The sequence below is a fragment of the Neovison vison genome, chromosome 4 (genome assembly GCF_020171115.1).
Source record: "Neovison vison isolate M4711 chromosome 4, ASM_NN_V1, whole genome shotgun sequence".
Classification (NCBI taxonomy): Eukaryota; Metazoa; Chordata; class Mammalia; order Carnivora; family Mustelidae; genus Neogale; species Neogale vison.
In genome coordinates this window covers 58,688,166-58,705,869 of record NC_058094.1, presented here as the reverse complement: position 1 = coordinate 58,705,869, position 17,704 = coordinate 58,688,166, and the positions used below count along the sequence as shown (strand labels likewise).

The window sequence follows — 17,704 nt, the reverse complement described above, 5'->3', positions numbered from 1 at the left end:
AAAACAACCATGGCTTTATAAGTAACATCCTTAGCCACAAACCAAAGTGCCATTTTTACATGAATTCAGTGTGAAGATGTTCGCTTTGTCTACATAAATTTTTCAACCACAAATAACAATGTGAAGAATATCATCTTTGAGTATTCAAGAATACTGTCACTTCTCTTCAGAACATTTCAGGCATATATATTAAATCAGATATGATAAGCTGTGTTATCAAAATGTTGATAGTTAATATAATGAATGTTTGAATCATTCTTTTACATAAAAATATGACTTGAAGTACCAAATTGGAAGCCAATGTAAATGCTGAGCCAAGGGATAATTTTATTTATTTATTTATTTGTTTATTGGTCTGGAGGGTTTGGAAATAAAACCTTAAAACCAAATCTTATTTTCTTTAATGTAAGCCTTTAGGTGTTTGATTGTATATTGTGTGGAAAGGCTTATGATATAAACATTCAAGAGTCAGTGCATTTAACTTTGGGTCCTTATCATCTTACTTCCCTTCTTCTCAGTTCAATTTCACTTTGAAAATGTTTCAAGTACTGTTATTACTTTTAAGATTTTTTTTTATTTGATACTCAGCATGCTTTTCAATGCTACCTCAAAATTGTAGTTTCCAGGAGGAAAAGCCAATTTTCTGAACCCTGTGCAGAAGAGTTATAAATAACTGTTTGAAAAGTACAAGGCAACAGTCTTTTTGTGCTTAAACTGCTATGAAGTTGCAAAAAATACACCTATGAAAGTCCTATGTGCACCAAAATTTTTTACTTTCTGTGCCCTTCTGATAGGTGATGCTTCCTTTTTTTTTATTGTGAGAGGAATCAAGGTCTCAAGTTGACTTGAGGCTTAAATGTCAGTTTTTAGGTTTCATAAAGTGTAATTGTATTGTGGAAAAAGACAAGTAACAGTGGGATGATCTGGGAGTTACTATCAAAATGTTTTACTTCATTTGATCATATATATAGCATTTAGAAATAAAGAATTAAAATCATGGCTCACTGCAGAAGGGAAGCAAAGGTAAATGAATTAAATAATGCTTACTAATTTAAAAAAATTTTAAAAAAACTAGTTATTTTCGTTATTTTCGTACTCCAAGTTATAACATGGACAACAGAGAAACTGGCACTTATTTCACTATTAAGTCTAGGGCTGGGTTTTGAATTCCTGTTAATATAGCACTGATGAATTAATGTAAGGGGCCCTTTATATATCAACTCCAAAAATATCTACATAATTATAAATGAAATAAACAAACAAACAAACAAACAAACTGCTCTGGTCACCTTGGGAAGCGAATGCCACATATTTTATAGATGAAGTGAGACTCTCAACTGTCAGACAATCCCAAATGACAGATCATTCCATCATTCAATGAAACCCCTTGTCCATCTGGTCATTGTAAAGGTTTAAAGGAGCCAAAAAGAACAACAACTCAATTCTAGACACTGGGTCCTGGAAACAGAAGTGATCTCCTGGAGAAAATAAAAGAAAAAGACTTTCCTCCCCCATCCCGCCCTCCGCCCACCCCCAACCCCCCTTCCCCATAACATTCTGCATCTCCAGGATCTGAGGTGTTAACCCAACCCCACTCCTACTGCATGGTCTCTGGGGCGCCTCCTTTTCTGTAAGGGTTGTTAAAGTCATTGGAGCACCTCAGGAAGCAACCAGGAAGAAGACCTCTGGAAGCAGAGGAGCTGTGAGGGGCGGGAGGAGTTGGGGCCGTCCTTGCATACGCCTCCTACGGGGTCCTGATCCGCACGCTGGGCCTCTGAAGCCCAAAGCACGCCCACAAAGGCCAAGCGCCCAGGCTTCGCTGGGCCGGGGGAGAAGCAGGGCGGCTGCTCCCTGCTTCGCAGCAGGCAGCGGGCCAGACCGGGTAGAGGTGGGGGTGGGCGAGGAGGGGCGCTCACGTCACGTGCGCGCGCTGGGACCGCAATAAATGCCCGGGAGCTCGGGGGACCGGCGGAAGCGCTCGGCTCCTGGCTCTGCGCACAGCGGCCTCTCCGACCGGGAGCGCGAAGTCGCCGCCAGCCTTGGCCTCCCAGCCCGGCTCCTGTCCCCGCCCCTTGCTCCTGCGGAGAGCGCTCGGGGGAGCTCTGGAGCCCACCGTGGCTTAGGCGGGTGGCTCCCTTTCGGCCCGAATTTCAGGCTCTAACTTTGGAGCGCGTTGCCTGCTGCAGGTCCTGACGGAGCCGCGGAGGCCCAGGCTCGCGGCCACCCTCTTATCAGCGCCCTCGTCGCTCCAGGACGCGCCGCGCCCCGGTCCTTCCCGACGCGACTCTTGTGTGTGCGGTCGCGTGCACAGGCTGGGGCGGCTGTGGGAGGCCGGACGTGGTGCTCCGCTCCGTGCTCCTACGGAACTTCACGCTGGAGAGGTAAGGGCATTTCTAAAACGCATCGCCGAGTCGTCAGGCTCCCACATTTTCCTATCTACCTTTTTCTTCTAAAACCCGTCTTTAAGAAAAGAAGGGAAAAAAAAAAGAAAAAGAAAAACAACTTGTAGAGAGTGAGCGGACACGGAGAGTGACGGGGCTGCTTGCAAAGCTGCAGCGATGGAGATCTGCGGGCGCGTGTGCTTCCAAGAGACTGTGGGTTTCACCTTCCCCTCCTCCTGTCGCGCGCTTTCCGTTTGGGTTAAGCAAAGAGCGCGCCTGCGGCGTGTGGGAGGAAAGGCTGAAGTTGCTGGTGAACTATTAGCTTTATCGGGTGCCGGCCACAGGTTGGACACACACTTTCCAGGAAATGATTGAATTCTTCTTGCCCTGCGCCTGGTAAGAAGAGATTCCTCCCAGACCATTCTTTGGCATTAGTTTCATGGGCCTTCTAGATGTACGCGTGGATACATATATGAATGACATGTTGTACTTTAAAACATTCACCTCAGTTTCTGCATGTTGCAAACATGTGTCTGACTGTCTGAGAACCGGAGATGGGACACTGATATAAAATGATACCTTAAGACACAGAAACGTGGACCCCTAGATTGGTAGAAAACACTGTAGATAGATAATACCCTTTCCAGGCTGCATGCGGTATATAGCCATTTAAATAAAGCCTTTCAATTCAGAAACTGATTTCAGGGTTGGACTCTTCGGGCTAATTTTTCCATTTATTTTCGCCTCATGCATGTTATCTTGGTACATATAATTGTTTATTTTGTGCAAATAATGCATTGTGAAAAATCCGCTAGAGAAAAAAGGATTGGAGGTAGTTATTCTGAAAAATGCATGTCCTTTCGTTGACATTATATAAACAGATCAAACTGGCGCACTTCCTTTATAACTTATTTTACTTTTGTTATTAGAAAATTAATATCTGCCTCGATTTTCACCTTAATCACACCGCATGTCGTTATAGCCAAAAGGAGAGGAAGAACCTGTCTTGGAGATTTTCCCGGGGAAATCCTGAGATCATTCATTATGAAGTGTACCGCGCAGGAGTGGCTCAGAGTAACCACAGTGCTATTCATGGCTAGAGCAATTCCAGCCATGGTAGTTCCTAATGCTACTTTATTGGAGAAACTTTTGGAAAAGTACATGGATGAGGATGGTGAGTGGTGGATGGCCAAGCAGAGAGGGAAAAGGGCCATCACGGACAATGACATGCAGAGTATCTTGGACCTTCATAATAAATTACGAAGTCAGGTGTATCCAACAGCGTCTAATATGCAGTATATGGTAAGGACATTTTTCAAATGGTATGTACAAAAAATGTTTATTAATGCTTTTGGTCTTCCTGGTTAAATTCCCTCATGCTATTATTTAATCATTACCATTTGTCCTGTATGAAATTAGGAAAAAAAAAAAAAGGCAGACTTTCTTGGGGACTATCTTCATCTGCATATTCTTTTATTAGTGTTCCCTTTATTCTAAGAGCTCTTTGAATTTCAGAGTAGAAGTAAATATCTTCAGATGCAATGTTCTTACTAAAATCTCTAAATTCTACACTTACCAGGAAGACTCCTATACTGAAAATGCTGAACAGCTCACGCATTTGCTTTTAAGTGACTTAGTAGAACAATTGCTTCCTAATTCTTAACCGATGGACCTTATGAATGGTGGATCTGAAAAATCAGGGACCAATAACTTAAAGCAATTTTCTGGATTATTGATAACTTTCCAATGGGTCCTTGCTTCTTACCAATATGTAAATGACCCATTGTAAAGGGTATGTTTCTGTGATTCTTTATGGGAAGCAGTGCTTTGGCAATTACTTTTTTTGTGTGTGGGTTTATTTGTGCACTTTGACATGTGAAAACAAGCCTGGACAAATATTTTTTTTTAAATGTGGTTTATCCATATTAACGTTGTATTTATTTTTAGAGTAAAACAGCAAGTTTGGGAAACAGACTTACATTATTATTATTATTATTATTATTATTTTTAGAAAGGTGGAAAGGGGCCAACGGAGAGGGAGTGAGAGAATCTTAAGTGGGCTCCTTGCCCAGAGTGGAGCTGTACACGGGGCTTGATCTCACGACTCTGAGATTATGACCAGAGTGGAAATCAAGAGTGGGATGCTTAATTGACTGAGCCACGCAGGCAACCCACAGACTTACTTTTTAAAGGCTATTGGGATATTACTTATTAATGAATGTATTACTTTATATCTCAAATATGTAAAACATTTTCAAATATCTATTATACTAAAATTAGGAATGTATTAGCAAAACTGGTAAGTAATTATTGGTGATAGCAATGCTTATACAGTGAAAATTGGGAATTACATTTCTCCTTTGGATACATTGTAGGGTATAATTAATTTTAATGCATTCTAGTTTTCTTCTTTCTTCATTTACATTAGTGCTGATGAGTATTCTCCAGGCAACTTAAATGATATATGGAAGTTCTAAGTTCACATTACCCATTACAAAATATAGCATATTATTTTAACTTTCATTAGGAAAAAAAAAAAAATTACCCTGAAGAAAGTAGGTAGCACTCAGTAGAACTCATCAGAGGTTAAGAATCAGGGCCTGGCAATCAGGTGGTCTGGGTTTAAATTCCGGCATCGATACCCACAAGCTGTGTGACTTCGAGCAAATTAATTTCTTTCTACTTCTGTTCCCTCATGTCTAGCATGTGTACTCACTGCAGAGGGTTGTTGTGGGGATTGAATGAGATAACCTATAAAATTTAGCTCATCAGGTATGTTGTAAGGTCTCAGTAAATGTGATCAGTAAATGTGACTATGACTGAGAGTTAATTTTATGTCTCCCCATAGTGTTTAAATAAAATACCTGAGGAAATCGTTAGCTCTTTTAAAAATTCTGTGCGGGCCATGACATCTGTAATGTCTCATATTTCAGCTTTTTGCATATTTTAAAGCGTTTGTCCAAAGTAAAATATTCTATGACTTCTTCATTTGTGAGCTTTAGAACAGCAAGAGCCAATTATGGAGCCTTTCCAAGTAGGCCACTTTATGCTTATTGCATGTGGATAGGCATTCCATTGCTTTATTTAAAATAAGGAAGAACTTGGGAGTTTGAACCCACAAAAAGAAACCAGAGAATATTTGTGTGTGTTTTAAGTAATATGGAAATAATGCAAGAACAGTTTTGTGATTTGTTTTCATGTCTGACTTCCAAAGAAAATAACTGCCTATTGTATGATGTCTAGTCTGGGGTGTTTATATGAGTTTCTAGTTTCACCGGTTTCATTCTATCCTTGACATGTAGATTTAGAAACCAGCCAGGGTTTATGTTGTGTTGCCCTTAGATACTATTAGCACTGGAACTGTGTCTTGGCCATTAATCGGCCGCAAAGAACTTCATTGCCCAGCTGTACTGGAACACATTTTCTAGAATACACATTTAAGGGGAAAGCCTAAAAGAACAATACTATTTTATGTGAAATATAGTTGCCTTATGTATTGCATAGTAATAGAAGTACAGATATTGATCAACCTTGTGAAAATGTTATTTATTCACATAATTATTTGAAAGTGTACTTATTCTGAGAAAGCAAAATTAAAATTTGGCTTCAAGAGTTATTTCCTGTAAAGTCAGCCATAACCTAGAGTGCCACCACTTTGTCAGCTTGTGTGCTAGATGTCACATCACATTAAAAATGTGAACAGCCAGTAACCTTATTTACGCTTGGAGTTCATGTTAGTGTACTTGTACTTGAACCTATGGCAACCTAACCACATCCACATTTACCAACATCACATTCCTATCCCTACTCTTTTTTTTTTTTTTTTAAGATTTTATTTATTTATTTGACAGACAGAGACCACAGTAGGCAGAGCAGCAGGCAGAGATAGAGGGAAGCAGCCTCCCTGCTGAGCAGGGAGCCCTATGTGGGGTTTGGTCCCAGGACCCTGGGATCATGACCAGAGCCGAAGGCAGAGGCTTTAACCCACAAGCCACCCAGGCACCCCTCTATCCCTATCTTATCCTCATTTAACTAATAGAGTTAAAAATTGACTCTGGAATGCCGTATATTCCCTTGAAGAGCTTATAGGTTGACTGAGAAGAAAGAATAGACACATTCAAAAATGTTAGAGTAAACAAGGGCATAAAATTCTGTGCTGAGGTGTGTGAATAATGCCAAGGGAGCACAGAATAATGGAATATTCTTAATGGTGAGAGTTAATCGGTGGGAAAGGTGGGATTTATGGTGTTCCTGGAAGGTGGTCAGGATCCTGAATTGGAGGACATATCTCACCTAAAGGAAGAGAGACAGGCAGGTGGTGTTTCCATGGAATCTTCTAGAAGAGTAGGTTAAGGAAAGCACAGACCTGGGGCAGAATCAGGAAGGGGAGAAATGAGTTATTCGTTATTGAAACCAGTGATGCTTGGAAAGGCCCCCTAGTTGGCTTTCTTTTTGAAAGCTCATAAATGAAAAAGTCCTACAAGTTTTTACTTCAGACAAGCACATTAAAGAGAAAGGTTACCCACTTTTACTTCTGGATAAGCTGAGAAACTAGAACTCTAACATTTCCAAAGGAAACTGTTGCTGGAAGAGGCAATGGAGTTTTAAAGGAAAAAACACTAGCTTTGGCCCTCCATAGCAGCAGGTTCACATTTGCCTGTGCCGCTTACTGGTATGTGACCTCTGACAGTCAGCATCCCTTCAGGGCACTGCTTTTCTCAGTGGTAAAATTGGGTAAAGAATAAAACCACAAGCCGAAAGGAGATAAGACATTTGATATTGTTGCACATACGCTCTTTTTTCAGGCCTTTCCTTTCCACGGGCTTTTCATCTTATTGTTTTGTTGTTTTATTTTTCTGGTCATTTCATCAATGCGTTCTTTTTCCAGCTCATCTTGTAAGACTTTGCTTCTTAGGTTTTTCCTTTTGGACTTTTCCCTTGCTATAAGATATTCTCTACTCCTTTGACTGTAAATACCCTCTGTGTATTGATGGTATATCATCCATACCTAGTCTGTATCTCCATGTAACTGTCATCTCTTTGGGCTTCATTTTCATATTTCCAAATGACTACTGGGTCATCTCCATGTGATATTACTCCACAGTTATTTCAGCCTTAAGATGTCTGAAAAGAAAATGAATGCCTTATCCGTTTCCCTCTACCCTTGCCTGTGATCCTACTTCTTTTCCTGGATTCTTAGTGGATCTCATCAGCATCAGCTCAGTTTTCTGTAAGCAAAGCAAAACAAAACAAAATACCCCACAGAATAGAAAACTGGTCCCATCTGCCCAGCTCTTGCCATGCTGTCATTCTTTCTTCCCGCTTTCACATAACATGCACGCAAACATAAATACACAGTTACGTGCCGAATGCTGTAGATTCTGTCTCGGAAATGTCTTTTGAGTTCATCTCTTCCAATTCATCCTAACCTTATCTTGTTATCTCACCTCAAGATTGGTACCACAGCTTCTCACCCAACAGACTATACCAGTCTGTTCCTACTTTGTTTTTTTACTTTAGTACACCTTCCTCATTGTTACTAAATCTGTCTTTTTCTTCAAACAAATCTGTGGTGGTTACTCAGCTGTTCAAAACTTCTGTTAACTTCTGGATGCTCTCAAGTTGAAGCCCACTTTGATTAATGTATAATTAAGGAGACACATCTTGTCAATTCTGCCTATGGCCCTCAACTCCGTTGTGTATATCCCGATCTGTGTTCACATCAAACTGTTTTCACTGTTCTTAAAGGTAGTTGTGGTTCCTCGTGTCTCTTTGCTCGTCAGTTTCGTCTCTGCCCTGAATGTCTGTGCTTCTTGTCTCCTCCACATAATCTCTTATTCAAGACTAAGCTTAAATGTTGTCTTTCTGCAAAATTTTCTCTGGTGCACCCATCATTCTGTCCTACTACTTCTGTGTTCTTTAAGTATTTTATCCAAACCTATTGAAAGTATAACAGTTTTGGTGCAATTAAATAGTTACATATCTGTTTTCCCTTCCAAGACTAAATTTCTGGATGGGTAAACATTCTACCTTATTAATGTTTATAACCCTGTGCCTGATGCATAGAGGTGCTCAGTAAATATTTGTTGATTGAATATTGTTGGTGGTTCAACAAATCTGTTGAATGAAAGGATGGGTGGAAAATAGAGGAGATTATATATGAGATAAATGTGAGGACAGCACAGGTAAGAGAGAGGAGTTAAAATAATAAAAGTTCTGGAAGGTAGGATATCAGTAATACCGGAGATACTGACACAGAAATTGGAAATGCTAGAGATGAAGGAATGAATGTTTCAAATAATTCAATATTTAAAATATAGGTAGTACATCAAAAATTATCCAGTAATGTGGAGCTACTGAGACAGTAATAAATATATTCAAATGGTCTGGAATTCATATACTAAAATGAGTTAATGGATATTTACCTCTTGCTACACATTTTTAACATAGAGCCTCTAAAACACTATAGAGTGACTGATCCCAGGTGGTTCACTATGATGCAAAGTGTACCTAAGTCTAGAATGCACTTTAGCAGCCAGACTACTTTACCTAAAAAAAGAACACAGGGGTCAATTGTATAAGCCATTTTCTGGTATTACAGCTATTTCCATGTCTTTTAAGGAACTGTTGACAGACAGTCTGCTGGACGGGTTGATAGCTGTGGCTGCTTGTTCTCACCTCACATAGAGGCAAAACTATGGGCAGAACCTTGGCATAGCACTTTTCCAAATGTAGAACAAAATACATCTGGATACCTCTGCTTTTGGTAAAAAACTGGAGACCCTGAGCCAAACAACCAGTGGTACTTTTGGTCTATGTTGCATGTTGTAATAACTTGGTTCCATTTTCTCACTTAGATTTTTTCTAAGGTCACATTTAACATGGGAAGTCAAGGTGTTATTGGTCTTGTTTTTTCCTGTACTTCATTATAGCAGATAATCCTAGAAACAACGTGAGACAACCTAGTTTGCTAAGCAGGGTGAAGCTAGTCTGGGTTCTGCCCTGTTTCTGTCTAGCCTAAATCCAGACCTGAGTGATCTTTGTCTTATGAGTTGCTCTGTTTACTCTCATTAATCTATATTTTCTGACATTATTTGCCACCTTTTACATATATCCAGAATAAATGCAGGTGATGAAATGATGACATCATAACTCATTTACCCAAAGCTCCATGTTGCATTTTTTATCTTGTTAAAAGTGGCAGGAATTCACATCAACTAGGGTTTTGTCACAAGTCTTGATTCCAAAAGCAATTGTTTTCCCTGTGTATGTTGGTGCCTACTTGGTAATTTTCAAAAATTAAACATTTTCATCTTTTATTGATATACAATATAATATTCATTCACTTAAAGGTACATGAAATATTTCTTGATTCAAAAAATATTATTATTTAAGTTATTAAGGCTTTTTATTCTGTATTTAAGATAGCTTCTTTAATTTTCCTAAAGCATTTTATCTTAATAGTATTGTTTAGATATAATGAAGTTTTATATGGTTCTCGGTATCTTGGTCAACACAATTAAAAAAATCTCAAAATCATAATTTAAATAAATGGTTATTGTTTTTTAAAGACAATGGAACTTACAATTAATGTATTTTTTTCAGAAGTTGCATTGTAAATCGCAATACCCATGGGAAGAAAGCGACATAACAGTCCAGTTTTATATAATCTAGTTATTACCCTGAAGTTTGGCGAGATTAAAGATATCTCCTTAAATGTAAACAGCAAATCTAGGGTCTTAGAAAGGAAAGAGGAGAGAAGTAGTTTAAGGAGGAGAAAGGAGCACTCAAAGCCAGAAAATTCCACAAGATTTTGAAGTTGTTATTGTTATTTGCTCCTTCATTCAGCAGGTATTAGAGGTTTACTACATGGTAGGTACCACTAGGACCCAGAAGTAAACACAACAAACATTCTTTGTCTGGAATAGGTGTGAAGATCCTGAATCACCATACTCAGCAAAGGGCCCGTATACAGAGGGAGGGTGGGGAGTAAGGTAGAAAGTGAGATCAGAAATTTAACTGAGAAGGACAGATTTAGATCATTGTAGAAACTCACTTTCAGGGCCACCTGGGTGGCTCAGTCAGTTAAGCGTCTGCCTTCAGCTCAGGTCATGATCTCCGGGTCCTGGGGTCGATCCCCACATCAGGCTCCCTGCTCTATGGGGAGCCTGCTTCTCCCCCTCTCTCTGCCTGCTTCTCCCACTGTTTGTGCTTTCTATCCCTCTGACAAATAAATAAAGAAAATCTTGAAAAAAAAGAAAACTCACTTTCAGTCTGAGTGGTAAGAAACCATTTGAACTGTGTGAACAGAGGAATAGTATGATTTTGTACTTATACAGAATCACCTGGGTTTGTTGAGAACAGAAGTTAGGTGGTACGAGGCGGGGCAAAAGTGTGAGCAGGGAGGCAAAGCTATTGCACTAATCCATCTAACACTGAAGACTAGTAGCCATGAAGGTGGTGAGAAGTGGCAAAAGTGTGAATACACACTAAAACCCCTTTGTAATCGTAACATCAATTTTGAAAATTTCAAGGAAGCCTATTGCAAGATTCAACTTGCTTCAGTGAGCCAGGCAGCCACTAGGCTGGGAGTTTCTGCATTTGATGCAGGATGAAATCAATTCCTGGCTGCAGTTTTTTGAAAATGGATGGTGTTTCTATTCTAGTTTAATACCAATGGTGAAGACCCTGTGTCTTTCAACTTGTAGTGACTTCTTAAATGGTTACAGAGATCCCAGAAGTCACCCAGTTACTTGAAACACATTTTTTTTTTTTTTTTACTTTTTAAAAAAAAAAAACATATAGTGTTATTATTTGTTTCAGGACTAAAGGTCTGTGAATCATCAGTCCTACACAATTCACGGCACTCACCATAGCACATACCCTCCCCAGTGTCCATCCCTCAGCCACCCTATCCCTCCCCCACCTGCCCTCTAGCAACCCTCAGTTTGTTTTGTGACATTAAGAGTCTCTTATGTTTTGTCTCCCTCTCTGGTTTCATCTTGTTTCATTTATCCCTCCCTTCCCCTATGATCCTCTTTCTTGTTTCTCAAATTCCTCATAACCTGATACCCATTTGCCAACCAAATTCCAAGAGATTAGAGGAGGTGGAATCAACCTCTACCTTCTCACTTCCCAGAATAAGGATGCCTCCTGTTTCTCCATATGGTTTTCTCTCTTCCAAAAAGCCAGTCCACTGTCTCACTCCCTCCATTAACAACAGAAGATGAGACCCTTGGCATGAGAAGCAGGACAGTATAGTGGCCTAGTTCTTGCCCAGTAAACACCAGTTTCTTTATCATGAGGTATAGCATTAGGATTTTATTTTATTTTGGAGTTAACAGATTTTGGATATGGTGTATGGCTGTGTAGTTTTTGCCTGAGGAACTAGAAGTATTGGAGTTGTGGTATTTTTAAGATAGGGAAGAATGTAGATCAACTCTTGGTAGAGAAAGCTGAGGCTCAATTTTGGACACATTAAACTTAAGATTTAGCTAAATATCCAAGGGAATTTGTCAAGTATGCAATTAGACAATTGTGGTAGAGTCTAATCTGGAACATCAAATTAACATTTATCAGCATTTATGGTATTTAAAAGCATGAAGAGAGAGATCATTGAGGAAATGAGTATAGATAGAGATGTTTGAGAAGTGAGCCCTTAACATACTTTATGGTGTAGAGATAGAGAGGTGGGGAGAAACAGCAACGAAAATTGAAAATTAGGGGGAAAAAAACAATAACAACAGCGAAAAACCTAGGAGCATTATGTTCTAGAAGCTAAATGAACAGAGGCAGAAATGGTGGTCGGCTATGTTAGATGTTACTTATAAATAGATTAAATGAAATGAAGAGTCTTGAGTTTAACAATATGGAGGCCACATTGAAGAGCTGACCGTTTAGGTGAAGTCTTAGTGGTCCAAGGGTAGATGGGCAGAATGGGATGAAAAAATGAGCATGTGTGTTCATTCACTCATTCATCAAATATATGTGTTTCATTTTCTATGGGCCAGGTGGTATCTGCATTAACTCTTTTCTAACCAAAAATTTTCAATGTGGTTTTAGAAGACTTAACTCAATTAGGGAACATATCCCACATTTATAATAACAGTCAAGAGGAAAATGTAATTATTGAGTAATTATTTTTTTACCTTTACTGAATGCCTTCATTAAAAACAAAATAACCATTTATAATGATTTATAATCATAATTGAATGATATTTAGTTCAAGAACATCCTTTGCTATTGTTTAGCTGTATCCTCTTATTGTCTTTTTAGGAGTTTATACAACTAATGATTATACATGATTTAAAATTTAAATTCTCATATTTTTAATGATTTTTGCTAATTCAGTTAAAGCCAAATATTTATAAAACTGACCTATATGTCTTATATGCTATTATGTACTATATATACATATATATATATATATATAATATTTAGTTCATTGGAAGAGAAAGTACAAATTCAAGTGGTAATGAATTGTCTAGTTCAAGTATTACAGTATGTCTAAGTAACGCTTTCCTTATTTTCCTATATATCTGTTGCCTTCAGAATTTTAGGAAGTTACAAAAAAACTTTTATATTGATTAAACCGATTTATGATGGACTTTTTTTTATATTGATTAAACCGATTTATGATGGACTTTTTTTAAAAAAAAAAAACATATAGTGTTATTATTTGTTTCAGGACTAAAGGTCTGTGAATCATCAGTCCTACACAATTCACGGCACTCACCATAGGATGGTGTTATTGATGAACTTGTGTTTGAGAAAACATTTAATTCAACAAGTCCTGTTAGAGTATTTTTGTGTCGGGCAATGTTCTTGATGCTGGAGAGTACATCATTGTATAAAAAGTTTAACAAATTATGAAAATACGCAGAATGAGATGATAAAGAAGAATATAATCTTGTTGAGTAGTTAGGGAGGCTTTTCTGAGTTGGTGGCTCTTGACCTGAGAGCTAAGTTATAAGAAGGAATCAGCTAAACAGAAATACAAAGATCTGGGCAGAAGGAATACTGGACACAATACTGGACACAAGGAATACTTGGAGACACAAGTCTCCAAGTCAGAAATGAAGTGGAGATTTTCAGGGGTCACAAAGAAGGCTAGTGTGACTGAACTTTATTCAGTAATGAGGGAAGTGTTAGAACATGAGGTAGACTTAGAAGCATGGGCCAGAAGTCCTTTTGGGTTATAGGTGAAGAGAAATTTGGATTTTATCCTGAGTGAAGTGGAAATCCATTTGAAAATTTCTTGCAAGGGATTGCCCTGGCCCATTTCCATTTCAAAAATTATTCTGACTACATTAAGGAGAGTGGTCTGAAGGAGAGCTAAGGCTGAAAACAGAGAGATAGTTGGGAAGCCATTGCTATATTCTGGGTGTGAGAGGATGGTGACTGGGACCAGGATGATAGTGGTAAAGATGGAGAGAGGTGGGTGGCTCAAGGTATGATTTGATGGCATTGCCAATGGTTTGGTTAGTAGCTTTAATGTGAAGCGTGAAGGATAAAGAGAAATCTGGGATGTTCATAGGTTTTGCTTAAGCACATTGGTGGAGAGCTGAAACATTTTCTAAGAGGCAGACAGGAATAGGTGAGGATGAAATCAGAAATTTCTTTTTGGCCTAGCTTCATTGTGATGCCAAATGTCATCTTCCCTTGGGTTTTGATGGTCACTGGGGAGGTGGAACTAGAGATAAGAATGTGGGAATTATATAGATGTTATTAGGAAGCATCTTAACTGACCAAACAAAATCATCCAACGAGATTTTTATGGACAAGAGTTGAAGGCCTTGTATTGAGCCTTGGGGTCCCACAGTATGTAGGGGTTGAACAGAGAGAAGTAACTAACAAAGAAAGCTGAGAAAAAATGGTCAGCAAGACTGGAGGAAAAGACAGGATAGACTGGTATCTCAGAAGCCAGAAGAAAGTTCAGCAAGGGACAACTCAGTGTTTCAGTATTGCGGAGAGGCTGAGTAAAATGAAGAATAAAAAGCCAACAATGGTTTTGTTAACATGGATGTTGTTGATGACCTTGATAAGATTAATTTCAATGCAGGGGGTCTTGCTGGAAGTCTTTCTGAAGTGGGAAGAAGAGAACGGGAGGAGAGGTAGTAGAGAAGGAGGAGTTACCTCAGGTAACTCTTTAAGATGATGTTTCTGTGAGGGAAATCAGAGAAAGGAAACTAGCTATTGTTAAAGGGGAATAGGGGCATTTTTTTTTCCAATTTATTTATTTTCAGAAAAACAGTATTCATTATTTTTTCACCACACCCAGTGCTCCATGGAATAGGGGCTTTTTTACATTTTTTTTTTTCCAGAGTATGTTTGTAGGTCAATAAAAAAGTTGAGAAAGCACTTGGCAATGGGAGGGAGAAAATATAACTACAATGTCATTCCATTTATTGTAATAGGAAATACTGAGGCTGTAGGTGCAGAAGCAGACAGTTTGGTGTATTCAATGAAGAAAAGAGAAGAGAATTTTCATGGGGATGCTTCCATTTTCCCCCCCAGTGAAATTATAAAGCAAAGCCATCAACAGAGATTGAGAGGGCAGGAATGAAGGTTGTGAGGAAAAGACATTATGAGCTGGTAATTTCAGACATACTGCATATAGATCCATGTAGAATCAAAGGTATGGGAGGTTTTGAGATGTTTTTGGTTCATTTGGTTCATAATGCTTTAAGTTTAAATATCCAATAGATACAGAGGAGGTTCACTATATAGTATGTCAAGGTGTTTCCAAAAAACATGGAGATTTAAAGTGTTGATTCCTGCTCTGACTTGCCATAGGTCACATCACTCTTTTCCAGCCACTTTGTGTGATGGCACCAGCTTGACCTGTGAAGACATTTGACTAGGTAGCTTCTGGAGATGAGACAGACATGATTAAAGGCATGTTTGTGGGGTTTGAGTTTTAAAGTATTCAGCTACTGTGTAATACCGATGAAGTACAGATACAGACCAAAAGTATGTTTGGGGTTCATATTGCCAACTGAATGCTAAATACAGATAATTGTATGGGAATTCCAAAAATTAAATTATGGGACCAATCCAAATATGTTACTTGGAATAGTGGGTTGCTAAAACTCACCGAAGATAAGAACCTATAACGATGATCTGGTGAACCTTACTTTTTTTCTTTTAAGTAGTTCACAGAATCAATAAGGTGTGGTTAAGTCAACTAACCTCCAGTTTATAGCAGCATATTTTCTATATTGGCAGCTTATCCACCTCAGAAGCAAAATATGAATATGGACATAATCTATTTATTAGGCCATGCTGCTTTATATTTTAAGTTTTTAATCAAAGAACATTTGGTGGTCTACATGCAGCGTTGGACAGGGCTGAAGTGAGCCATAAAGGATGGAGTGCACCCAGGCTTGAATGGTGAAGGCACAGCCTGGTGAGGACTATTGCCTGGAAGTAGGGCTGTGTGATAGGGCACTGTCATTATCACAGTAAGGCAGAGGATTCAAAGGGGATGAATAGAGTTGGTGCTACAGACTTAAATTCACCTCACACCCTTGGACTTCCTGTTTGTGTCTCCCATTAGCAAAAATCCAGGGCCCAAGAGAGCCTGAAATAAATTAGTATGTAGGATTGCGCCTTTTGAGACCTAAATACTAGCACTTAGGGACCAAGAATGGCTTTGTGGACACAAATGAAAAATATTAAATATGGTATTCTTTCTCAGATTTTCAGATAAGGACTTTTGAAAACCGTATTTCTTAAAATCATCATCTTAGTCATTGCTTGTTTATTGAAGAAGAAGAAGCTAAAGACATTCCTAAAGGACACCTGAAAACCTGATTGCTATCGTTATTAAACTAGCTCTAGTTTCCTTAACAGCTAAGGAAGCTGGGAAACCATGTTTACGTTGCTCCTGTTGACTGCTGGGAAGCAAAGCAATTTATCATTCTTACAATAGGACTTCTTTTTTTTTTTTTTAAGATTTTATTTATTTATTCGACAGAGAGATAGCACAAGTAAGCAGAGCAGCAGGCAGAGGGAGAGAGGGAAGCAGGCTCCCCGCTGAGCAGAGAGCCTGCTGCAGAACTCGATCCCAGGACCCTGGGATCATGACTCTAGCTGAAGGCAGACACTTAACTGACTGAGCCACCCAGGTGCCCTGCAATAGGACTTCTTAGTGAAAAGTTAACACAGAATTCTCACTGTCAGAACAGTGAGCCCCTTACTATAGCAGTTTCATTAAAACTATGTAAACATAATCATTTAAATGTTTCTGGTGTTAGAGTTTGGTTTAAATTGAAGTTATGGTGCTAAATTATACGGTTTGGTTTCTATGTGTCCATGAACTTTTTCTTTTACTAATTTGCCTAAGAAGAAGTTGTTCATTTGTTAACCCATGTCTTCCTTTCTGAAAACTAGAAAAGCATCCCTAAGTACAATAAATAAAAGCAATTAATATTTCATTTACTTTCGAGGTGCCGGGGTGGCTCAGTCAGTTAAGGGTTCACCTTTGGCTCATATCATGATCCCATGGCTCTGGGATTCAGTTCCACATCAGGCTCCCTGCTCAGCAGGGAGTCTGCTTCTCCTTCTACCCCTCCCCCTTACCTATGAGCTCTCTCTTTCATATTTTCTCTTTCTCAAATAAATAAATAAATAAAATCTTATAACAATAAGAAATATTTACTTTCCAAACCCGTTATATTGAAATAATTGAAATATAAAATATAAACTAATGCATAAGTAGATACTGTAGAGTGATTTATTATGAGAGCTTATCTTTCCTATCATGCATTTTTCTAGGGTTGACTATCTAAACTTTAAGAACTATAGATAAATTAAAACACAGGTGTTAACACTTATAAATTGGCCTGTTATAAATGGAAACCTAAAGAACTAACTAATAGGTGGTACTTTTTTAAAAAATAGATTTTATTTATTTTAGAGAGAGAAAGCGAAAGATGGAGGAGAAACAGACTCCCTGCTGAGCAGGGAATTGACATGGGAATTGATCCTGGGACCCTGGGATCATGACCTGAACCAAAGGCAGATGCTTCGCCAACTGAGCCACCAAAGCACTCCTGATTGATGGTACTTTTCAAGTTGCTAAAGGATTTCCTTAAATACTGAAGTCTCCTCAAACATCTAGAACACAGTCTTGAAGATTATTAACTACTCCTAATAAAAGTAAGGAAGGCATCATCACCTTGGATTAATCACTAAGTTAACACAAAGGTATCCCATTTCCAAATATAATCCAAGTTCAGCTTTTTAGAGGCTTACCTTCTGTTTAGCAGAGGTACATTACGAATACCTGTCAATTTGAGTTTGCATCATATGTGTATGTT

The 17,704-nt window shown here is 38.7% G+C and overlaps 1 protein-coding gene across 2 annotated transcripts in view; it reads left to right on the top strand.

Moving 5' to 3' along the window:
• Positions 1-2,292: 2,292 nt before the first annotated feature.
• Positions 2,293-17,704, top strand: part of CRISPLD1 (cysteine rich secretory protein LCCL domain containing 1) — a 40,591-nt gene continuing 25,179 nt past the window's right edge. Inside the window, exons 1-2 of one of the 2 annotated variants that reach the window (XM_044245431.1) lie at positions 2,293-2,381; positions 3,364-3,683. In XM_044245431.1, the coding sequence (XP_044101366.1) occupies positions 3,426-3,683 (258 nt within the window). In that variant the 5' untranslated portion in view covers positions 2,293-2,381; positions 3,364-3,425. Of the gene's footprint in view, positions 2,382-2,638; positions 2,778-3,363; positions 3,684-17,704 lie in introns of those variants that run through there. The other variant, XM_044245432.1, reaches the window with a different exon arrangement.